At 45.5% G+C, this 25,078-nt stretch overlaps 1 protein-coding gene across 4 annotated transcripts in view; it reads right to left on the bottom strand.

Moving 5' to 3' along the window:
- The window catches only part of MAP4K4 (mitogen-activated protein kinase kinase kinase kinase 4), a 163,360-nt gene extending 149,121 nt beyond the window's left edge, over positions 1 to 14,239 (bottom strand). For 2 of the 4 annotated variants that reach the window (XM_066545249.1, XM_066545250.1), the window contains exons 1-2: positions 13,732 to 14,237; positions 13,301 to 13,366 (exon numbers count right to left, since the gene is read on the bottom strand). In XM_066545249.1, coding sequence (XP_066401346.1) covers positions 13,301 to 13,366; positions 13,732 to 13,788 — 123 coding nt within the window. In that variant the 5' untranslated portion in view covers positions 13,789 to 14,237. Of the gene's footprint in view, positions 1 to 13,300; positions 13,367 to 13,731 lie in introns of all 4 variants that reach the window. The other 2 variants (XM_066545248.1, XM_066545251.1) reach the window with 2 other exon arrangements.
- Positions 14,240 to 25,078: the final 10,839 nt, after the last annotated feature.

Raw genomic sequence — 25,078 nt, 5'->3', positions numbered from 1 at the left:
GGCTTTGTGATATTCCCTGTTTATTGGGCACCTCTCACTCCCACAAATGAGCAGCATCTCCGAGCAGAGGAGGTGAGAAGAGGCACTGCCAAGTCAGCAGCATCCACCACCACTGACAAAGACCCACAAGCAGTCAAGGCTCAGCAGACACAGCTACCACCCCAGAGGTACTGTACCACCCACACCCTCTTCAGTGGGTTTTCATCCACATGTGCCATCTCACAACAGCCAACAGCTGAGACAATGGCACCCACAAAGAGAATTCATAAAGAAGAGGATTTGGGATTCTTCCCTTAAGAAGAATCTCCTCTTTTCCTAAGCATAGGAATCCTACAGGGTGAACAGATTTTAGCAGTAACAAAACACTTTAATACTCAGGTCTAATGGCTTTGCTTCCGAACTCACAAGGATCTACAAACCGCTTTGACGCCATCTTTATAGATTTGAAATGCTGTTTATATTTCTTTTTCCCATCTTCTCCTGAGATGAAAATCCACATTATGGTGCTACTGGGTCAAGAGATTCTCCAGCAATCCCAGGTATCTCCCAAGACCCAGTGCTTTCAGCACAGCTCTGAATCATGTAAGCCAGCAGGATCCCTCTCCCTGCAGGAATAAAGCAACCAGATACCACCCAAGGTATTCCATCTGTCTGCCTAACCTTCTTCTTTCTGCAACAGGAAATCCTTCTGATGGGGAGCACAAAATATAACCTTCCCCTTTCCCACACAGCCCAGTGCAACCATAGCATATGTATACAAAACATGCTTTCTTAAAACTCCAGCATGCACTGACTACACACTCTGCTAGCAAAGAGCTCAGAGGTGGAGAGCAGCAGCAGATGAGGACACTCCAAAGCCAAGGTACCTGACCTGTGAACAAAGCAGCAGTGTCAACAGCAGTGGTTTCACTGCTCGTTTCTCTCATCCTTTCCCAAAGCCCAGCACAAGCACTGCCACAACACTTGGTCCATGAGGGGGCACCTCCAAACTCAGCAATTAGCCCAAAGGAAGTCTTCTCAATAACAAATATATCTTTATTCCTGAAGAAGAAACTAGAGCACTCCTCCATTACCTCAGAGGAAACCTAAGGAGAGGTAACATTACTCAGAATTGATTTAGTGCCTCAAGCCATTCAGAAGACCACTGACAGACAAGACAAGCAACTCATTCACAAAGGCTCTTTGATCTTAAATACAAATAAAATTAGGTCAATATTAAAGATTTTCATTCCTTGCCATTTAAGATTGCAAAAAGGCTAAGAAAAGCTTTTCCCATTTCTTCTTTTAACATTCAAGTTATTTAGCAAGTAATATTTCTTTCACATGACTTGAAACATTTTCTCCATATTCACTTGTCATCACCCCAGAACTTAACTCTTGGTGAAAATGCACAGGGGGAGCTGTACAGAGTGTTCTCCATAGTCCCCAAGGACAAGTCAGGTCAGAGAATTTCAGTGTATTCCACATGGGGGAAAGAAAAGAAGAGCAAAGTACACCTTTCACAACACCCGGATTAAAAACAAAAAAAAAAAAAAAAGGAAAAAAAAGAAAGTAAGATTTTTCATTTATTTGTTATTCAAAGCATTCCAGTGATTTTTAAGAGATGAAGATGAGAAAGCCTGTGCTGTCACTATTAATAGGCTGACATTCTTTCTTCCCCCACAAGACCACACCAGAAACACAGGCGAAGGCGAGAAGTTAAGGGAGCCTGGAGTCATGCCAGCTCTGCCAAATCCCAACTCTGCAGCACAGGGACTACTCCAAAGAGATCCCAGGACAAGCTCTCACATCCCAGACTCCCCATAGCTCTCAATGATGCACCTTTTGTTCCTTCTCCTGCAACAGTACATCATTAACTTCATCTGCTGAAATAGCAGTGGTTGACAGGATAATCTAAGGATACAGCATCACCTTGCATTTTCCATTTAACATGCTTAGCTGTGCTAGGGTACCTTTAAAATCTTATTTATTTGCTTTCTAAAGCAACCAAGAGCTCTCATATGCAGCAGAAGGCCCCTGAAGCTATCACTGTAATGTGATATCTGCTCATAAATGCCAATATACCAATTTGAAAGGTCTTAAAGCTGCTGTTTAGTCATGGTAAAATAACCTAATACCTTCCTCACCTCCGTTACAGACAGCAATACAGTTACATGTGAGCAATCCAGTTCAGGCCCTTCTGCAAAAGACAGTTAAGCAGAAACCTCACCAACTGCATGCCATCACATAATTCCACCACAAATACAAGTAAAACAAGCAGGGGTACCATGAGACTCGCTCTGTGAGATCCACACACTCAGTCACCTCAGGACATTTAGACCCTTTCTCTAGGCAGTTTTTAAGATACCACAGGGTCAGCATGCAAAGTCTTCCCTCTCTTTGGCATGGGTAAGCACAAAAACTGACCCCAGCCCATACTAAGGCAAAAGAAGGAGTCTCTTTTGATTAAAGCACATAACTAATCTGTGTTCAGAGATTTAGATTGTACCTCTGTCACATATTTCCTGGATGGCTGGGAATAAACTACATCAGTTCCCCACCATACTTCCCTCCCACCTCCTCGCCCTGTAGTAAAGCACAGTGGATAACTTGAGTATCAGAGAAGCACGTGAGAGTTCCACTTCCTTCTGTGTTTGTACAGGAGATTACCATGCAACTGAAAGTTCAGTTTAACAAATGATGTGGAATCTGAAACTTCAAATACTTCAGGAATGTCTGCTGTAGCTGCTGAAGGAATATCCAGGATATTGTCTCAAAAAAACCCCAAGTGTTAATCAGAGAAAAGATACTTGGATTTACAACAGGTTGAGATTTAAACACAAGATTCGCAACCAGACTAAACTCTACTAGCTGAGCCTACAGACAGGAAGAAGCAATTACAACAACACAGGTGGGAAAAATAAATAAATAAACAAACAAACAGGTTTGATGAGAAAGGATACCTTACAGAGAAGCACACATTTGAAAAAAACAGTTTGAACGTCAGGCACTTAATTACAACCCTTATCAAGATCATCAAAAAACTAAAGTACTTGTATAATTCTCACCTGACAAACAGTAACCCAGATTAAATGTGTGCTCCGTAGATGTATAATCTACATGAACAGGAACGACCCCACTGCTTACTGCTGAAGCACAGAGAGGAGACACAAGGCACTGACTGCTTTTCACACTGATAGATTTATTTCTGCAAAACTTCTGAGGGATCTGATTGAGAAAAACTGTCTCGTTTAAGTTACCATGCTTCACTTAAGAGTGCAGAGAATCCTAACTGAGAGCAAGCACATTCACCTCTTGGTACATGCAAAAACAGGTCACTAATGAGCTTTTTGAGAACATTTCCCTCCCAGGATGGGCAAGTGGGGTTTTACATGTCACTCACTTTCATACATTCACTTACAAAGACATCTTCACTCTTACTATATACCCCACAAAGAACATGGACTGCAAGAGTTGCTACATGCATGGTACAGAGTGAGGTCAACCCGTCCAATCTTAGATATTCAGACAACATAAAACTGAGATACTCATCGAAAGTTCCCATTTTAACAAATAGACAAAAACTCAGGTAAAGAGCAATTTATCTCATCCTAGGGTAGTTATCTCCAGAGGCCACTCTGTGTTCTATTTCTCTCCACTGAGTCCAAGAGCACACAGCTCAGATCAGACAGCAAAAGGACAGTAAGCAGCCCACCTACTTAAGCATCTTCAGAAGTAGCATCCAGGCCCCCTCCACAGAAACAAACTATAAATTACTGAGCATCTGTGTATAAAAGCAGCTCTCACTAAAAAATGCATTTTTCAGCTTTCAGGCCACTGTAACATAACTGGAGATACACAGCACTATCAGTTTTTTGGGAAGCACAAAACAAACTTAATTAGGACTTCCAGTCAGCAAATACCTCACCATTATTTCTGCTGCACCAGTTCCCCCAAGAATTATTTTGATTATTGCAGTAGCTCATGGTAGTGGATTATAGCAAGGGTTCACCAGCATGCTTTCCTTCTGCACCTCTATCCTGTAAGGGTTTATAACTCAGTTAAAAGTGTTCCCTTTTGAAAACAGCCTTGTAAGATGGGTACAGCTGCATTTCCTTTTAAGTTTTCTACTGATTTTTCTTTGGAAATCACAAAATTAAAGAAAAATAATGAACAAAAACAATATTGGGGGTCCCTGACTCTAAGATACATAAACCCAAGCAGGGCATAGAACACTTTACGGTAACGCATTAAGACCCATAGACCTTAAGCTTTTTTGCGTTTGAAAACAAAACAACCCAATACCATTAGATAGCTCAAAGTTTAGGGAGCAAGTTTTGAGAAAGGTTTATTTTGTTTTGAGCTTAGAGTTTAAATTAGAATCATGAACTCTTGCCCACTGTCATTCCCTACAGCTACTCTCTCTCAATCCTGGGAAGAAGCTCTTGAAACTGCCAGAGCTTAGCTGAAATTGTCATATTTTTGAGACTTCAAGTAATTTTTAACAGTGCCAGTTCCAAGGTGCATCAGCTATGAGGTAAACCAGCAAGAATAAACTATTGCCTTGGTAGTCCACAGGGAGTCAATAAAACAGATTTAATTCAACTGATTCTTTTGAGCTGCTGCCATTCTTTTACCTATCTAAGTAACACTTTCCCATTTCACCTCTGTCCTCTGGTGAAGTTTCCAAGTGCAGGAACTACAGCCAACAAGTCCATACCATGGACTGGTACAACATCAGAAGATGCTAACCCAAATATTCACACATAAAACCAGCACAACTTTCAGAGCCCTAAAATATCCAGTGAAGTAAGGGGAACTCCATGTATAGACAAACAAAAGGAAAAGCCATTCTGGGGGATAAGACATCACAGAGTAAGTAGTCAAAGAAGAAGCAGAGGGATGCCACAGATGATGTGTGGACCTGCACTTCCATGTGCAGAGTGACACTAGAAGGAAAGCCAGGTACAGAGTGGAGCAGCACCGCACCTCCAAAGCTGCAAACCTGTGGTGCCCAGAGGGATCTTTTAGGACCTTCTCAACCAGGGTGGTGAGAAAAGCACTAAGCAAGTGGACCTGACCAGCAGCCCCAGAGCCAGGGAGCTACTGGGGTGCTCAAGGCACAGAGGGGCAGGGGAGGAAGCAGACAAATACCCGTGGCACACCACCAACAGCCCCAGCAGCCACATCCTGACCGCAGCCCACAGCAGACCTTCTCCAGGGGTAGCACTACCTCGCTCCAAGAAGAGAGTGGCTAAGTTCATGTGGCTCCTTCAGCCACAGGTACAAAGCCATGAGTCACTGCAATCCCTGCACGGAGTGCAGCTGTTATCAATGCGCCACGGGACAGCTCCAAAGGGAGGTGACAGAGACATTACTAGATAAGCCTTACAATACCAGTATAACTGCATCTATGTTAGGAGTTTTACCACGTTAGCTGTTTTATTGCTAGACAGGCCAATCAAGACCTGTTGGCACTTGCAGTGTCCTATTTGTACAGTGATAATGACAGCCACAGTGCCAGAGCAAGCCAGGGAGGTGCGGCTCCAGTGAGAAAGAAGCATTCTGCCAGGAGTGTGAAACAATCTCCCCCAAAAGACATCCCTTATTCTGGCACATGGTCACAACACAGCTAGGTGGGCTAAAGGAGGTCTCCTCAGCCTGGGCCATGCTGAAATCAGCACAAAAACCAGTGTCAATGAACATTCCCTTGGTGTGCATAAGCCCAAAGCCTGGCTGACTAGCCAGATGCCACAGCTAAAAGCTAATCTCTTTCATAATATATGTATTTTACTATAAATTATATGTGCTAATATGTTTCTACTAACAACTAAAGTGTCCCTTACTTTTTCTTATATTAAGCACTTTCCTGACTCCACCCTACTTTTTCTTGCCCACAACTACAAATAGTCATCTAATTCATTCTCTGCATTTAAGCCATATTCTCCTTCATCTTCTGACTTCCTCTGTAAATTCACCTTCAGCAGACTGCTTCTCTCTGAATTGTCCTACTATCTCTTCCTAACTCCAAATCTTCCCATAGATTTCACCTTTCACTTGCAACTATGATGCAAGATCAAGCAGGATGCCATTTGATCAAGCAGAAGAACCTTTGGAAGATTGTTAACAACCTTTATGCCCAGTTGAGCTGCACAGGACATTAGAGGAGGACTTAGTTGCACCGATTTCAAAGTAAAGTGGAGAGAAGCATACTCCATCCATACCTCTATCTGATCCTTATGTGCCTCAAAAGCGCAAATTCTCTGAAAGGGTGAGCATCTCCACTCCCCTGTCTCTGTGATTTCATCCTTCTTTAGCGGTGCTTTTCACAGATTTTCCAATCAGCAGCAAATTAAAACCAACACCACTGAGGTCAAATTGTAATTATTAATTACACTCAGATTTCACTCTGCTGCAGGACAGCAAAGCCTGGGAGAGCAGGGCAGTGCTTTGCCAGCAATACTATCAAGTCTCTAGTCAGTATTTGCTCCTCTTTCAAAAAGCTGCCCTGTCCTTTTTCTAACACTGAAATAGGTACATGAGTTAGGACTACAGGGCCCCATGGCCACCTTGGAGGAGATACATCAAGCCTTGCTCAGATATGACAAGGGACCAGGAATGAGGCTTAGGTGGAGGTATCATGAGGTTCACAGCAGCATATTAGCTATTCAGTAATACTCCACAGCTTGTAACTAGTGTCATATTTTATGTGCCTCTGTGAAAGTGTTTCACAACACATCCAAAGCAGAAAACACATTTTAGAAATAATATTGAGATGCAATGTCAAAATCCCCTAGCCCTCTACAATCAAAGCTGCCTCAAGGTTCCCAAGAGGTATACACAATTGTGGGCTTTTTCCTCCTCCTTCCCATAGCTGTCTGATTTTAGAGCCAACAGTATCTTTTCTTGAGCCTGTGCAAACCAGAGAAATAATAAGGGACCCACAATGTTACAAACATAAAGTATTTGATAAGAGAACTCTTGTGCAAAGCTATGAGATCCCCTCCCAAATCCACCTCTCATTCAAGCAAGCTGAATTCTTTCCACCACTTTCTGTGGGCTGAGACCTAAAATAACGATGCAGATAAGGATCTGACTGTAACTTTGACTACAGTCAAGCTCACATTGTGCAAGTCAATGCTATTGAGCTTAAATATCAATGTCATCCAAAGCCTGGTGGAGCCAGAGTGTACAGTCAGAAATGTAAAATGGAAAAAACAAAAATACCACTTTCCTCCACAGAGGAGGGTAGGGATACAATGTACCGGGCTAAAATTGCTCTTGCAAAGGCAAGTACCACTTGAAAAGATGACTAGAACATAATGTGTATATACCAACACATGCTAAACCACATGAGAAAAGTCAGCTAGCATTCTCGTCCAAAAAATTTATACGAAAAAATGTATATGCTGAAGGCAAGGAAATGCAAAGGGTGAGCACCTCTTATAATGCTGCATTGCCTTTGGGGATGCTCCTCTACATCATTCCCTTGGGTGGGAGGTGCAGACCTGCCATCATCACAGAGACCAAAAGAAGGATTTCTGCACACTATCAAGCCAAGGCTCTGGTGCTTGGAAGTTGACAACAACATGTCAGCAAACTACATGACACTGCTAGGAGAGAATAAAAATTAAGTAAGGAATGGAAGCTGTACATTCATCCTTTCTTCACTATCCCAAAATGACTAAAAGCCCCTGCCCCAGGCCATACGGATAAAGCTCACCTTCCTCATGCCTGGTGCAAGAAGAAGAGACCTTGATAGGAAAAACCATCCACCCACACAAGCCACACAACCCCCACCATTGCCAAGGAGGAGAGAGCCCACACATGCAAAAAGCAAGGAGAGAGTACCAGATGATTTCAACTGAAATTTTATCCACACCAGTTGAAATATCTTCCGATAGAAAGCTGAAAAAAATTTCTAGGAGTCAGCACAAAACTCTGGGCTGGATCTTGTTACATCCATCACCTCGAAGCCCTGCACACACCCAAGTCCCAGACCACTGAGTCCTCTTCTAATTAGAAGAGTAAGGAGTCCCTGCCCTAGGAGTTTGCAAAACCCCCACATTTTGCAAACAGACAGATGGGACTGGGGGAGGAAGAACAAGAGGGACATGTGGTTACCCACAACTGGCACATTGCTTTCTTTTCTCTTTTTCTTTTTTTTTTTTTTTAATAAAAATAAATATCAGTAATCCCTACTGGCCACCTGCCTAGCTTTTGTGTATTTAATTAAGAAGGATTTGGGTGATGGAGAACTGGTCAAAAGTTCAGCCAGTTTAGGGGAGGACAGGAGAGTAAACATCTAGCTGAAGGATCCAAAAAAATGCCAACATTCCAGCTGCTGCCTGGTCCTTCACCATTTCTAAAACAGCAAGGTCTCACTTTGCAACACAATCCACAAAAAATCAGAGGAGTAAGGGAAGAAGTGCAATTCATACTTAAGAGAGCTGGTCTGGACCAGTTCCTGAAAGCCAGTGACCTCACTGATCCCCAGTACAGTTTGTCTTTATAGTGATAAGACTGGAATTGTATTCATGTTTAACAAAATCATTTGAATCCACAATGACGTCCCTTTAGCAGTGAGAGAAACAAAGGGGAAAGAGCAGAAAAAACACCCTTAACTGAGTTTCTAGAGAATACCAAGAGCTGTCCTATCTTCCTAACCCCCCAACACAGTCACCTTGTAAGACAGAAAGTCCATTAAGACAAAAATAGGGTATCCTTAGCGTGGGAAAACATTTAGCAAAGTTGTAATTTACTTTCAAATCAGCATTTAAACGATCTCATCTTACATCACTTCCTTTTACGAGCCAGCAGTTAGACAATACACATCATTTACATGCAGTTTTGGAAGGCTGCAACATAGATCAACAAAAGAAGCCTTCACTATGAATTAACTATTACAAGACTCTTGGAAAAAGTCACTCCAGCCTGCCTTGAGGGCAATTAGGAGTATCATCCCCTAATTCTCATCTTTCTGGTGCACTCCTACTATGCCTCAGAACTCCCACAAATACATCCTTCCACCCAAGTCATTGCTGCCACAAGAGAATTACGATGTCTGTGAGATGTAACAGCACACTCTCAATGGTTAAAGTGTCAGATGTCTTTAAAAACAGACACATACACAACAAAAGAGAAAGTGACTAAGCAAGTTAACACAGTTCAGTATCAATAGCAAAATTACAATGTTTTATGCCTCTACGAATGATCGGATGGTAGAAATTTTAAAATTTCAAAAGTATTAACCTATTGCCTTTAGGTCACAGGTAACTTTTGCATTAAAAACGCAAAATACCAAAAACCAGAATGGAAGCAAACACCCAGTTCAGACCTTATCTTGAGACAAATTTCAGGAGTGTTCTCATTTAGTGCAAGCCAAACTTCATTTTAAGCTTACTGCTGGATGTGAAAAACTAAAATCTAACCGCAGCAATGCTAAAAATGCTTCTCCCACTACGTGCAAAAGATCAAAAAAAGCCCTTAAGGCAACCGATCCCTCGGTGAGCTGGCTGCGAGTCCCAGTTACACGGCAGCGGGACCGGGCTGACTCAAGAGGGAAGGAGAGGGCAGCACACCCGTGCGCCATCCCAGCGGCACCACACGCCAGCGGCAGCACGGCGAGCGCCGGCCGGGCCGAACCCCCACGAGCCGGGCCGGGCCGGGCCGGGCCGGGCCGAGCCCAGCGCCTCCGCCCTGCCCGCCGCGGGCCCAGCGGCGCGGGCAGCGAGAGGGCGGCCCGGGGCTCCCCGCCCGCCGCGGGCACAGGCGCGGCCCGGGCCGGCCCGCACACGCCGCTCGGCTGCCGCCAGCTGATACCGACCTACCCAAGGGAAATCTCCCCCTCCCAACTCCAGCACCGGCCTGGGACTCCTTAAAAGCGTGAGAAGGAGCGAGCCAGGGGGTTCTGCGGCCGGTCCTTCCCGCCTCGGCGCGGAGGGAACGCTGCCGGCCGCGCTGGGCAGCGTTTAACCCTTTGCTTTCTCTCTAACCCAAGTGGTGCAACTTCCACGCCATCGTTGTTGGGTTTCGAACCAACTACGAAAGGCAAAACAACTCTCATTCCCCAGGGTTTCTGAGCAGCAGTAGAGCTCTGCTTGGCCCCAGGACGAATGAGTCAAGGCCCACTGCCCCTTCCCCTGTGCTGGCCAAATGCTTCCCCAAACATCCCTTCCTTTCTTTTACATACCCAGGGCTGGAGAACCTCCGTTTTTTGGGGTTTTTTTGCCTCCCATTAATTCACCACTGCATAACAAGCTGCTCTTGACACACAAGGCTTCTTCACACAGGAGAGGTGTAAGCAAGGTTATGAAGATTAAAATAATAAAACCTCTCTAGATTTCAGAATCACAGAACTGTTTGGGTTGGAAGTGATCTCAAAGATGATCTAGCTCCAACCCCTTTGTCATAGGCAGAAACACCTTCCACTAGACCAGGCTGCACAAAGCCCCATCCAACCCAGCCTTGAATGCTTGAAGGGATGGGGCATCCACAAGTTCTCTGGGCAACTTGTTCCTGTGCCTCACTACCCTCACAGTAAAGGATTTATTCCCCATACCTAATCTAAACCAACTCTCAGTTTAAAGCCATTACCCCAATTCAAGCACAGCAACATAAAACTTAGTATTTTTATCACCTCACCGCTGAGGTCCCAGGCCCACAGTAACACTAAGCCAACCCATTCAATGCATAAAATGCGGGAGTAACTCCACTGCATTTAGGTGCCAAACATCCAAGGGCCGCCCTCACATTTCATACATGTATAAACATCTACACACCTACATGTAGCTAAATAAATAGCTAAGGTAGAACTAACTACAGAAATATCTCCAGCCCGATAGATGAGCTATTTCCAGCTAGCTCAGCTAAGGCAAAGAGGAGGAAAAACAGGGCTATTTTCTGCTTTTCAACAGGTTGGCGCCGTCCCCTTCGCAGCGCTGCTGGAGAGCTGACTGCCCAGCCGGGCAAACGACCTTCGGCATCATCGGCGGGTGTATGAGCTAGACAAAGAGATAACGTCATGGCCTCTCGGCTCCCTCCGTGTCCTCCCCGCAGTGGCAGGTAGCCAGCCAATCCCGCTCCCGGGTGACATCATCGCTGATGCCTGTACACGAATGTGGAAGTGCATCAAACTGCAGCTCGCAGCTCGGCGGCTCCTCAAAAGCAAGCGGCACGCCACCCCCAGCCCCTCGGGATGACAGACCGCTTACAAGGGAAATAAAACCATCCAGGAAGAGGGATTTCAAGAAGTGGTTGCTGGGTAGAAGGAAAGCGGAAGGCAACGAGCAAACACGGCGTAAACACGTTTTTCCCTCGGTTATGCAGTTCCTATGAAAGCCCTCAAAACATACACATACAGTCTCATCTTTGGGTGTCACTGAAAAGTGGCCAAGAAAAGTTGGGGGTTTTTTGCAACAACTTTTGCAACAACTGTTTTTTTTGTTTGTTTTTTTTTTAACATAACTTCATTAGTTTAAAAAGAAAGATGTTTATCGCAGCAAGGAAGTTTTTTGGTTAGGTATTATTTGTTTATATTCAGCCCTGTTAGGTGTCCACATTATCAGTGTATGTACACAAATGTGGGCAAATACCTAGGAAGAAGCAGTGCCAACCCAAACCTAAACACCTGTCAATTCATTACTGTCTAGCAGGCTCAATAGTAAGAAGAGGCTGCCTGTTGCTCCCCAGTGCTCCCCACTGCTATCACAGTGACACCAATGCCCTTAGACATCAGGTATTCGTTCAACTCTTCTAAGACAATAAAAACATGTGCCCATGCATTTATATTTCATTTCTAACTAATTTCATCCATATTCTGGGAGAGCTCTATCTTATTTAAAGAAAACGATATTTAACATTTCTGTTGTCAAGACTGTTAAACTAAGGAGAACTTTGCTCATTAACTCAAAAGCATTAACAAGTACACTGAGAAACAATGCACTAAATTGCAATAATTAACAGGAGAGTTTCAAGTCCCACATTCACACCCTATTAATTTTTTTTTAATAAGGGCTCAGATGATGCAAGCTCTGGGAACAAATGATTACAGAAAAAAATTGTGTCCTTTGAAATGGCAGAAAAAAATTAAATAGTTGAGGTTGTGTCCAAATGCAGCTTTTTACTCATCTTCCCCCTCTCCTGTGGCCCTTTGAGCCACATTCTTTTTTCCGGCTTTATACCAACAGCAGCAGCCTGCCTATTCCAGCTCAAGTCTTAAAAAGCAACGAATACAGGCAGACTAATTCTCCATCAGGAAGGCTGAGGTTCACGCCCTCAAAACTGACATGTGTTTCATTTGCAGAAGAGGCAGCAAAGCGCTTTATTTAGTTACTGGAGCTGCAAGCAGCAGTATCTTGCCATCAGGGAAACTCAGACCAATTACACTCCCTTGTTTATAAGCAAAAACAAAAACAAAACAACAAAAAAGCAACCAAAAACCCAAACAAGCAGCTAAGCATCTTCACCTCTCTCCTTCTCTCTCCAAATGCATCTTGCATTTCTATAGTTTAAGGCTAGAGCCTTCAATCTTTAGCCAAGTATTGTCTGTGCAAATAATTAGTCATCCTGGTAGCTAGCACTCACTGCAAAGTCATGCAAGCTCAAGATTTGTTTGTTACACTGACTACACACAAAAGGGTAAAAAAAAGAAAAAAAGGAAAAGTAGGCTAGTTTCACACCCACATGAGCACTCTCTGATTTCTATTTTTTAAAGTCATACACTTGTCAAACAGGTTATTCTGGGAATTCTGATTTCCACAAAATAAGTTTCTCTGCTTTGGTCACTTATTATTGTCACTCTGCACCCCTCATCTCTGCACAGCCCATCAGATGCACTCGCCTCCAACTCCACAGCTTCAACACTCACAAGGAAACCGGGTGACAATTTTAATTAAGGCCAATGTCTTTGTCTAAAGTCACTGCAGCAGCAGCAACTTCCATAAGGATTTCCAGCAGCAAAGCTGAGTAAGCCTGTGGACGTGTTTGTATAACCGAGCCAGACTCTGACAGCGTCCACTTGGTTTGGCCCTTTCTCTGGAAGGAGCACAGAGAGGAATAAGGACAATAAAGGCGTATTTCATCATTACAGGATGGGTACTTAGGAAAGTAATTTGTACTCATCCGAAAAAGCAGAAGCCAAGGGGCTGACAAACTTGACAAGGCCAGCAACAATGACAAGGGCAACACTTCTACCACCCCTCACTGGTCCGGTGGCCAGTGCGGGTGGCTCGCCTTCAGCCGTGTGCTCAACCCGGCGCAGGCACCGGGTACCCTCTGGGAAATCGGCAACAATAAAAGGAGAAGAAATTCTGACACAAACCTTGTAGACTTGCCCGTACGTGCCATTGCCAACCACTTCCACCAGTTCAAAAATCCCAGCGGGGTCCTAGGGGGAGGAAGGGGCAGAAGGGGCGGGGGAGGAAAGGGGAGAAGAGAAGCGGGGTTACATTTTTGTTCAGGCGATGGCCGCTGGCAGAGCCCAGCCAGCGAACCCGGCTGCTGGCGGCGTGCAGCTGTTGCGCCCTGTTTTTCCACGCACATGCCAATACATGCAAACAAAGGAAAACCAGCCCAGGGCCGCGGTCCCCCCGCCCGCCCCCGCGGGAGGGCTCCCCCCATGCGGCCGCGGCCCCCCGCGCCCCGGCACCGGGCCCGGGCCCGGCCGCTCCCACCCCACCGGCCCCGCAGCCCCGGCAAGGGGCGCGCCGGCCCCGGGGGGCCCCCGCCCCGGCCCCCGGCACCGGCACTCACCCGCAGGGAGGAAAGGTCGATATCCACCAGACTTTTTGCAGGAGAATCGTTCGCCATTTTCCCGTCTCTTCTTTTTTTTTTCCTTTAAATATTTTTTTTCTTCTCTGTTAAATAATAGCGAGGCCGCTCCCCCCTCCCTGGAGCAGCTGTGAATTGCGCGGAGCTCCGCTCTTCTCCTCCCTTCCGCCCTTCCCTTCTTCACTCCAGCCCCGCCGGGTTGAAACTCTTCAGCATTGGGAGGGGTTGGCGGGGGGGGTGATGGATAGATAGATGGATGGTGGGAAGAGGAGGAGAGAAAGGGAGGTGAAGGAAGGGAAGGAAGAAGGAGAAGGGGTGCTGCGGTTTGTCCGTCCGTCCGTGTCCCCGCGCTGCAGTGCGGGGCTGGATCCCCCCGAGGATCCCGGCCGGCCGGTCGGTAGGTGAGCGGGTGAGTCGGTGGCTGCCCGCGCGTCCCCGGCGGCAGCGGGCTCACACCATGTCGCCGCGGCGGCGGCAGGAGCGGCGCCGGTACCGGCAGCCTCTGGCACCCTCACGATGCGCTCCGCACCCGGGCATGGCACGGCACGGCTCGGCCCGGCCGGCGGCGCTCACGCCGGGAGCCGGCAGTGGCAGCCGCGGCCCCGCTCTCGCATGGAGGGGCGGCTCACGCCCAGCGCCGCGGCGGAGCCCCCGCCGCCTCCGAGCCCTTCCCGCGGCGCTGCCCTCGCATCAAACGGCGCCGGGCACCGGCGGGCAGGGGCTGCGCGTCCCGGCGGCGGCGGGGCAGGGGCGCGGGGCTGGAGCGGGGTGCTGCGAGCCAGACAAAGATAGCCGGGGAGGAGGAGGAGGAGGAGAAGGAGGAGGAGAAAAAATATACTGCGAGCGGAGAGAGAGAGAGAGAACAGCTCCCCCTTCCCTTCTCCAACAGGAAAAACCGGCGGAAACGCGCCCGCACCAGAGCACTGCTGGGTAAACTCGCGGGGAGAGAGAAAGAGAGAGGGAGGGGGCCAGCGAGCGCGGGCGGGGAGAGAACCGGCTGCGCAGCCTGCCCGCCCCGCCGCCCAACAATAGCCCCGCGGGGCGGGGGCGGCCCAGGGCGGCCCTTCCCCGCCGCCCCCGGCGCTGGGCCCTGCCGGCGGGAGCCCCACGCGTGTCCGTGCCAGGGTCAGGCGGCCGCGCCACCGCCGGCTGCCGTGACCAGCCCACGCTGCCGCTGCCCCACCGCCGGCTGCCGGGACCAGCCCACGCTGCCGTGACCAGCCCACGCTGGCGCTGCCCCACCGCCGGCTGCCGGGACCAGCCCACGCTGCCGTGACCAGCCCACGCTGCCGCTGCCCGCGCCCAGGGCAAGGACGGGCCCACAGCCCCCGGCGCGCCTCTGCGGGGCAGCGCGGTCACTGTGGGTCTGTCACGGCTGGTATTCACCGTACGGTGGGGTTATTTTCTCTTCCCATCCCCGGTGAGACGACCAGGAAAATGTCACAGTTCCCCCCTGCCCCGAGACCCCAGGCCCACAGGAAAAACATTTGTGTCTCATGAAGAGATTTCTTCAGAACGAGACCCAAATCCTGGCCCAGAGAACCAGACCCATCCCTCCTATTTTAACACATCGTTTACTGACAGAGCTGTCTCAGGCCCCCTTCCCGCCCAGAATAATCCTCTAGAAGAATTTGAATCGCGGAAAAATCTCATTAACCTCACTTGAGCAAGACACATCAGGCGGTTGCACACAGGTGTAAACCTTGGCAGGATTTGTTTCTCATTGAAGTTCTTTATCACACTGATATGGCAAAAATGTTACCTGCTTGCAAGAGGTCAAGTTATGTTTCCTGTGGGAACCAGGGTTTTCCTCTCTCTTCTAATTTAACCACAAAATTACATATACATAGCTATAAGTATCACAGAAACATACTTTTGAAACAAAGCAAACCTGTTGAGCAGAAAGTGTAAGGATAAATTACCATAACAGTTTAATGGCATACTTCATTTTCACTTTAAGTGTAGATACAAAGAAAGGAAACTCCAGCCTAGACCAGGAAACTTTGTTCTCTGTACAGGAACCTATAGTCGGGAAAAGGCAAATAATTTCAAATGGATTCAATGCTGTGTCTGCCTGAGTGCATGTACAGGAATAAGGTCAAGTCTAGAGGTGCAGTAGGTTTTGAAAAGTGGATTTCCAAAAAGATTTATTATTATTGGCCTGGTTTGCATTACATGGCTTATTTAACTCAGCCTTTTTATGTGTAAGGGAAGCCTTGGTAGGTTAGATCCATTGCCCATCTGTCCCAGCATCCATCTCCAGATGCAGCCAGCAGTAAATGCTGAGAGAAGATCAATGGGATACTTTAACCATCCAGTAATACTTCCCTGGCTTATCTTACCTACTCTCAACAGCTCCGGGAGTTCTTTAGCAGCATTTGGTGTCACTGCATTTCATATTTTTTGATCATGTTTTTCTTCCATTAGATTGGCAATTTACTTTGTGGATTCATACATGCCTGTGGTTCTTACAGTGTCCTCTGGCAGGGAGTTCCAAAGCTGAGCTAGCATGTTGTGTGGAGACCACTTTTTGCTAGACTGAACAAAGAAAATCCTGATGGTTCTTGTTTTGGAAGAGACACCAATCGTTTTCTATTCATTTTCTTCATTATGTTCATTTTTTAGACTTCTGGTGTGTTTTCCCCTTGATTTTTGCCAGTTAGCAAGTTTTGGTCTTTTTAGTGATACCGTGAATGGAGCTCTTTCCATATTTACCCTTCACTGAACCATTTCTGCTTTCCATCTAATGTTCATGCTGGGTTCCCCATGCAGCATCATAGTGATGTCCTCATTTGTAGTCCTCTCCTGATCCTTCCTTTCTTCACTGTTGTTGAGTATGAATATGACATTCTTGTGGCATATGTCTATTATAACTCCAGAATCCCTTTCTGTAATATTAATACTACCTCAGAAACTGTTACTATATATTTCTGAATGCTGAAAGATTTTCAAGCCCAAACTCTGAACTGTAAATTTTCCAAGCCCAGGATGAAACAACTTCCTTGTGCCTCTGAAAAGTACAGCCCAGGATTTTAGAGATGAGGATCTGAGCCTGTATACACATTTTCACCATTCATATTTTCACCAACACACATCATTTCACCAGACCTCTGATGTGGCTCCACCACAGTGGCCCCTCTCTGCTTTAAGTTTATTTTTTATTACAGTGAGATCAGTTCTTTGGTGTGTTTTAGTATTATACTAAAGACTGCTAAAGTGCTAGCAACAAGACTGTGAATTCTTGAAAAGTAAGGCATCCACTAACTTTAGGGAAAAATAGTTTTCATAAAGCAATAAATGCCACAAGAGAGCTTCCTACTAGCTCCCAGAGCAAAGCACCACGACGCCTCACCTTCCTTTTCCTTCCTACTCAAGTGGAGGGATGAAAGGCTTGCTTTTTTGAGGAAGAAGCCTCTTCAGCTGCGGCCAAAACCACTCGGTTCACATGTTCCTCATGCTCTTCACCACCTCAGTGTTCTTACCCAGTTTGAAAGTCCAAAGGTTGAAAGACCAAACCTAAAATTACTGGAAAGATGAGCAGTCTGTTTTAACTCTTCCTCATAGTGAAACCAGCAATCCTGAAGTGAGACGGAGTGAGACAGCCATCAAAAATCATAATGAAGACTAAATGCAAGGAAAGGCATTTTCACCCCTGTGGATTGTCACCCCACAGAGCACACACAGTGTTTCTAATGACAAACTTCAGTAGAAGCATAAAAAAATCTGACTCCACTCCATCCATTGGGGAACAAAGCAGGAGAAGGCTGGGGCCTATGTGATTCTTTCCATCATCCTCAGACTCAGTTGCACCCATTCCTGTTCAAACTGCTCATAGCAGTGAAGGGAACACAGAAGTTGTAGCTCCCCCAGCAGTTTCAGCATCCCTGAAAGAGGGGTGCTGAGCCTCCCTTTCTCTGGGCATTTTTTTCCTATTGAATGGCACCTCATCTCTTGTGAGGGTATGAGCAGTCCTACAGCTGTGTAGTGAGCCAGGACTCATAGCAAAGCTAGCCCACAAAAGGAAAATAACTTCTAATGTTACTATTGATCAGTTCCCTGGGTTGGTTCATCACGTGTTCTCCTTGAGCTGTTGTGTTAACAAAAGGGAAATAGAGGGGTCAGAAACTAAGTGGAGGGCAGGAAGTGTAACCATAGCATTGCCTCTTGGTTGTGGCTGTGGTTTAAGCCAATTTCAACTCTCAGTGGACCCATAGGAGTAAAACTACAGAAACTTCCTTCCTTACTGGAAGAGACACTGTGGGAATGATGGGAACCCAACATTTATATTGTAGCCACAAAAGAAATTCCTTGCCTTCTATTTTTTTAAGTTCTTTGAAATTGTCTTTGTTCTATAATTTTCCACTTTTAATATGCCCGGGCCCTAATCACTGACCAGAGATGCAGAGGTCATCAACTGCATTAACTTTTTATGAGCTTAATCATCAACAGTATTCAAAGAGATGAGTAAAGAGACAGGAAGTTCTGAATTTTCATTTTGTTCTGCTCCTGATTCATCCCACAGCCTTGGGGCATCTCATTTCCTGCTTCCACTCCCGTTCTCTGTGTGGAAAATGGGAGTGATTTTGACCTCCTTTATAGTGTGAAGTGTTAGACATGTGCCCCATCATACTCTGGGGAAATGGTTCTCTCCTTGGCTGAAAAAATCCCTGAGGGAGGCTCAAGCTAGGGTGATAAGTAACAGAGGACAGGCTAGTGAGTGGGGCTGAGTGAGGCTTTGCATAGTCCAGCGTTCCTGCCGCAAATGGAGCAGAAGGAGGCTGGAGACAGTTCTCCTCATGCTATTTATTACAACACATACTGGGAGTAGATCAGTTACAAAAGGATGCCACACAGTCAGCCTCCCTCCGGCTTAGGCTCCTCTCCTCCTCTGCTGTTTCCACCAGCCCTATCTCTCACCTCCATGTGAAAGCTGCTCTGTGTGATCACTGCTGGCGCACCCAGGTTTTCCCATGCTGCATCTTAATAATGTCATATGGGCTGGACATGTTCCTGCAGCTCTGCTTGCCCAGTTGCACACACGCTGCTGCTGGTGACTTCCTGCTGCTTCCTGCTCCTCAGGATACTGCACTGCCTCCCACACTGATGGGTTTCCCTCGTTCCAGCACACAGCCAAGGCTCAGGAACGTAGCTGGACCCAAGCCTGGGGTCGCACATGTAGATGATGATGTAGGTGACATAAGGGCCAAAAAGGAGCAGCTTTCTACCAGCTGTACTCTTTGAGACCATCACTGCCCACACTCTGGCTGGCTTCATCTGTTAGCATTTTGGGGACTGGATTGAAAGGATCCTGAAACATAGGGGCTGCCTAAATATAGCAGTCCCACTAGTGCAGGAAGAGTGGCAAAGTGAGTCAGAGCCCTCTCCACAGCTGCTCGGTACCATGCGGGAAGGCACAGTACAGTCAGCACTGTCAGCACTTTGGAGGTGCCCACCTTTCTCCATCTCCTGCCAGGCTCCACATCTGTGCTGTTTTTTCAGCTGTGCTGGTATGGCTTCCCTGTATTGTGGTTTGGCTAGGCTGATCTTAGCAAAAAAGAATACACCATCTTTATTTTTTTGCAAGTTTGGCTTTACCTCCCATTAACACCCTGCTTTAAATGAGTGGTGGGCAGTTATGTGAGAGTGGGAATGTCTCAAGTTATTGCAAAGAGATCTAGGTACCACGAAACCATGTCCTGAAAGTAATTTTGGGAAGAGTTGCCTCAAATGGCACTGCAGTACAGCCTAAGGGGAAGTTAACCTTAGTTCTATAATAATTAATATCCCACTTGTGCAGTACTGGAGCACCCAGCCATTCTAACTTAATCCAGATGACAAATGAACATATGAAAATTTTCTTATGAAAATAACATAATACAATTTTTATGTCATTTGTTTATGCTGGCTGTGATGAAGAAAGATGGTACCTGGTCCATCTAGAGTCATAGGACATGAGAAGCTGATGGCTGAAATGGTATGAAGTTTACCAGGACAACATGCTTCCAGAGACATCTGTTAACAAATTTAAACCAGCAGAGTGAAATTCAGAAATTTGCATCACCTAGCTGGGGCATTTTGAATCTGACTCTGAACATGCCCACACAGGATTTGCATCCATGGAGCCATAGCCTCTGTGAGGAGACTGCTTCTGCACAGAAGAAAGGGTGATTTCATGTTGCCACAGTCTTTCAGACTCCACATCCCTAACTGATCTACCCAGACTGAACTCACAGTACAGTCCAGAATCTTATACTTCATATCAGACAGTTGTCAGTCCTGCAGCTAGACTGAAACCAGGCAACGATGCAAAAACCTGCCATAAAAAAAACCACTGTTGCATGCTTGGGCTAATTGAGAAGATCCCATGTATATTTTTGTACACTGCCCATGCTCGAGGGTTTTAACAAGCTCGCTGTTTCTGGGTCTGCTATCTGTCACACAAAGCACGAAATTACTGAGTGTGACTGGCTGTCACAGGCTATCTCTGCTTGTAGCTAAGCTGGCTTGTAGCTATCTTCCCATGACCCAAGTGTGACACTTATTTCACCTCTTATACAGGCCCTGAGCCATATCTGTAGTGGCTGTGAGCAAACTCTTTTCCTACACATCTGAGTCAGAACTCCTCAGAGAATATTGTCTCTCCTCACATTTGTCTCGATGCACTTTATCTCACAAAAGGGCACCTGGGGATGCTCATCCAGAGTTTCTGGGATCTGTCTTCAGGAGAGAGAAAACCTGCTTATGCCACATTTGCGCCCTGGAATAAGAAAAGATGCTTTGCCAACATGATGGTGGCTGTGGCTATGCAGGCATTTACAGGCAGTGCTTGTGCAAGGATCTCCCAGGCCTTCCCCACAAAGCACATGGGCATGTATCCTATGCTTTTCCTCCTGCTCTTTGGCTCCTGTCACTACGTCATCCTTACAAGAGCTATGCCATCAAACAGATAATTATTGGAAATAACACCTGTTTTCAGATTTTATTTTGTTTTTTATCCAGCTCTGTTGTGTCCACAGTGTGGTAAAAGGAGAAAGGCAGTGAGTGTGGAGGTAATCGTGTTCTTTCAGAGCCCTTCAGCTTATATAAACAGAGTTCAAGTTGAGTCTGCAAGCCTGCCAGGCTCGTGAGCAGATCAGTGGGGATCACATTTCAAGAACTTGGGCCTCGTTTTGGCATCACCCTGAACATAGTCTTGATGTGCCATATAATGAGTCAGAAATGCCATGACGACGTGATACAAATCACTGAACGTTTATGAACTTATTCTGTCAATTCAAATGTGTTCAAAAAATTCTGAGGGAGTCATTTTGTCACAGAACATCTAACAGAGAAGATACTGAAGTCAGCTTAAACTTGATAAAAAAGGCATAAAGCTCGCACAGAAATACTTCTCTGTACTTGGGCTAACTGCAAGGTTTGTGTCTGCATCTGATGCAGAGCAAGCTGATCCAAAAAAGTTTACATATCTGGTAATAAGCAACCTTCAACATGGCCTGAGCTGGTACAGAAGTCATTGTGTCCCCAGAATGAAGCTAATGCAGTTCCACAAACAGTGGGCTTCTGCAAGAAGTCTGTGACAGCATAAATTCCTGCAGTGCCCCTGGTCTGAGTACAGCTGTCTTTAATTCTGAAAATGTATCCCCATGTTGAACTTCATGCCTTGTGCAAGCTCCCTGTGAATTCATGCACCTTTGAGAATTGTGACTTAGTGAGGTAAATTATAGAAGTTGAAATTAAAGTATAGAGCATGTATTTTAAACAAACATTAAAGCTACTGAAGTCTGCCCTTTGAAAGCTTTCTTCTTCAGTTTCCAAGTCACTTTTGTTTGAACGTTGAAGGGATTTTCATTTTGTGTTATATTTTACAATGAGTAGAGTTGTGTTTGGAAAGTAACTTTAAAATTGAGAGTGAATTAGCATGAAAATGCAAAAGAAAGGGGGGGAAAAAGCTTAGGTGAGAATTAACTATCCTTTCAAATGAAAAATTAAAACCCCAGAGCTGTTAAAGGAAATTTAGAACCACGTAAGAATTTCCACAATTAATACACAGGCTTAATTGGTTTAAGTTTCCCTTTCATTTTATACAGCATGAGGTCCACAGAGGCCATAATTTCAGGAAACTCTGGCTTTGTCAGTGAAACTAACTTAAAATGTTTCCTCTGCTCCCTTCCCTGGTGCCCTGTACCTGGCTTCACACCTCTCCATGGGCAATTGGTATTGCCAGAACAAGGATTTTCCAGGCTAAGCCTATATCATCTGAAAAATAACATTCCCCAGAAAGAGTGAATCAGTTCTGATGCCTGGCAGTGACATCACCAAGAAGGCCATGACAGCAAAGTGGCACAAGTGAAATGGTGAAATGGCATTGGCAACTTCCCAAGTTACCTCCAACAACAAAGCCAAGATTTCATGAGGCTGCTGCTGACAGGTCAATAGAAATACCAAAGAAAGGTCCAAGGGAAGGGACAAAGCCTCTAGGCCGATATCACCTTAGAGGGTATAATTTGGAAAAAAAAGACACCCACTGGTCATACTCAATGGCTGAAATGGAGAGGGCTGCTGATTGACATAAGATAATCCTCCAGGTGTTGTTTCTTAAACAAAAAGTTGTCATCAAAATACATTAAAATGTTGAATGTTATGGGGCATTGCTGGGTTTGGATAGAAGGCAAAGTATTTTAGCTACAGTTTGGCTTTCAGAGGCATTTTCTGTCTATTTCTAGTTCTTGCTAATTTATCAGGGGGCTCTTCTGTATGATACATTTACCCTCTGTGATCTGGTTTTAAGTAAGCCAAATATCAGGGCTGCTGTAACACAGCAGTTTGGTAAAGTTCCTTGGTGTAACTCTTAGTAAAGAACTCCTAATCAATGTAATAACTTTTGAAATGTGAACATTTTAGGAGTCTTCTGGTCATAACAGAAGCACTGAATAGAGAAGGTCTACAGAGAGCTGTTACTTACAGATAAAACACTTGGGCTTCACCTGTCCATTTGAAGAAGTGAGCACTTCCAGGGTGAACCTTCAGGTTCCTCTCATCATGAAACAAAGATTGAAGTGGTACAGAGGAATGGGGTCTTAGCAGTCATGGCTTGTTTGGAGGCTGAAGCCTGTGCTGGAGACATCTCAGGCTGGTGTGATGAATCCCTTGTATCCAGGCAATGCTTTTTCATGCAATGCCAGTTTTTAAGATTTTCAATGCAGTTGTGCATGCTTTGGAAACTATTTACCTATTTAAGTAGCAAAGTGAAATCAGGGGGACAGATATTTAACTGCTGTTAATTAGGGTAGCTCTTCTGAAACTGCCTGGAAGCTCTGATGACCAACTTCTCCCATTAAAGACTGCTGTTTTTACTATACACAGTCATCATCAGAAACAAGGATGTTGTTAGGCTGTGGTGAATAGGTGATTTGGCTCAATTAGCCAAGAAATAGAAAAAGCAGGGAAATTTATACAAAAAAAAGAAAAACAGCATACAGTTTCCCAACAGCACTCTGAAAACTTTTTCTGCTGCTTTGATCATTGTTGTTCCCTCCTCTCACAAGCCCATCCTGGAGCTGTTATTTGAACTAGGTGTAAATACATAGGAGAAATTATGAGATGAAGGCATACACCACAGGAGGAAGTCCCACTGCAGGAGACAGCTCAAGTACTGAAGGTGGTAGGGTGGCATGCAAATGTGCACTTCAGAAGAAGGGCGTTCCCCCAGATCAGATCCTAAGTACTTGGCAAGAGGTTTTGCAGAGTTCCCCAGAACACTGCCAGGTGTACTCAAACCCTGCCTGATTAAGTCCTTGATTTCCTCCAGGAAACAAAAGTTGTCTGTACACTGATGTTGGGATCTGAAGGTCAGCTCACTGAGGATGAATGTAAGTTCACCAAAATAGTTTTCTCTTGCACATGAATTTTGACAAGACTGAGGGTAAAAACCTCTGGAGCTGGACTGTTCTTGACCTACATGGAATCACAGCACTGCAAGAAGATCATGCGTCTCCGCCGAGATGGACACCTGTGCAGCAGAGAAAAAAAGGTCCTGTCTTGCTGTTCACTGGGCTCAGCTGGAAGAAAAAAAATGTATTTTCATACTATTGAAAAGGCAGTACAAAATGAGGGAAGTTAATGAGTTTTAAATAAGGGCCACCAACCTTAGCACTAGGTATTTCAAGTATTTTGTTACAGTTAGTCACTTTCCTCTCACCACCAAAATAACATAAGACAGAAACATTTTATGACTTTTTTGATTATGAAATTTTACATTGTCAAGGTGTAAAATTATATTTAAAGATCAACCTTTTCCCTGCATCCTACAGCAGTTTCCAGCATGTTTGCATACTGCATTTTACAGGACAGCAGCTAATATCTACACTTAATAACACTTAAATCTTATATAGTTGTCTGACATCTCTAAGCACTTCAGAAAAAAAAATCAAAAACGTATTATTGTCTTTATCAAAGTTCTGAGAAATTTGAGGTCACAAGTTTTTTATACCAGGAATTTAATTTGGGATTTGAAATACCTAATTTGAGATGAACTATTTTCATTCACACTTCGCCTGTTATTTTTCTTGGCAGTTTATTTTTCTGCAATGTTAACATTCCAAAATGATGCAGCTGTCTAGAAGTTGTGGCTTCCCTTGAAAAATCCTGAGGCTAAGCATCTTGCCCAAAGATCACTTGCCTGATGAAATCTGGAGCTATACTGCCTTTTCCCAGAGCCCTTGGTGCAGCATTAGGGTCAAGCCCCTAGACTGGCTGTCTGAGGCACCCAGGACCACGCTGCACCCCAGCACCCTTAGCACCACCACAGCGTATCAATGCAGTCTGGCCTCCTATAGTGCATGGAGGCATCATGCTACACAGCCAAACCACCTCTGCGAAGTCTGATCAGTCTTCTGTCTAGATGCTGTCCAGATGTGTGCCAGACAGTGCAAAAAGGGAAAACAGTTTTATGCTGTGTTGTCTCATCATATTTCAAAAGTAAAAACAAGACAGGTTGTGTGTTCTTGCCGTGCCTTTCAAGCCTTTGACCCAGCCTAGGGCCTGTCACTGCTAAGGACACACATTACCTCCTTGCTGCTTGTCATTGCAGGCCAAGGATAGTTTATGACTAAGAAAGTTCAATCAACAGTGTGATGAGGTGAAGATCCGCCCTGGAAGATCCTATTGATGGATGTATGCAAAGAAATCTGCAAAAATTGCAAAGAATTATCTAAGACATTATCAAGCCATCTTGTCCACAGCCTTCTTCTGTCCATCCCAGAAACAATAGCAATTCTGATCAAGTAAACAGCTCTCTAGACTGCCCTGGACTGTAAGGAGCCCAGCTACA

The sequence above is a fragment of the Molothrus aeneus genome, chromosome 2 (assembly GCF_037042795.1).
Source record: "Molothrus aeneus isolate 106 chromosome 2, BPBGC_Maene_1.0, whole genome shotgun sequence".
Taxonomy (NCBI): Eukaryota; Metazoa; Chordata; class Aves; order Passeriformes; family Icteridae; genus Molothrus; species Molothrus aeneus.
This window is presented reverse-complemented; position numbering and strand designations above follow the sequence as displayed.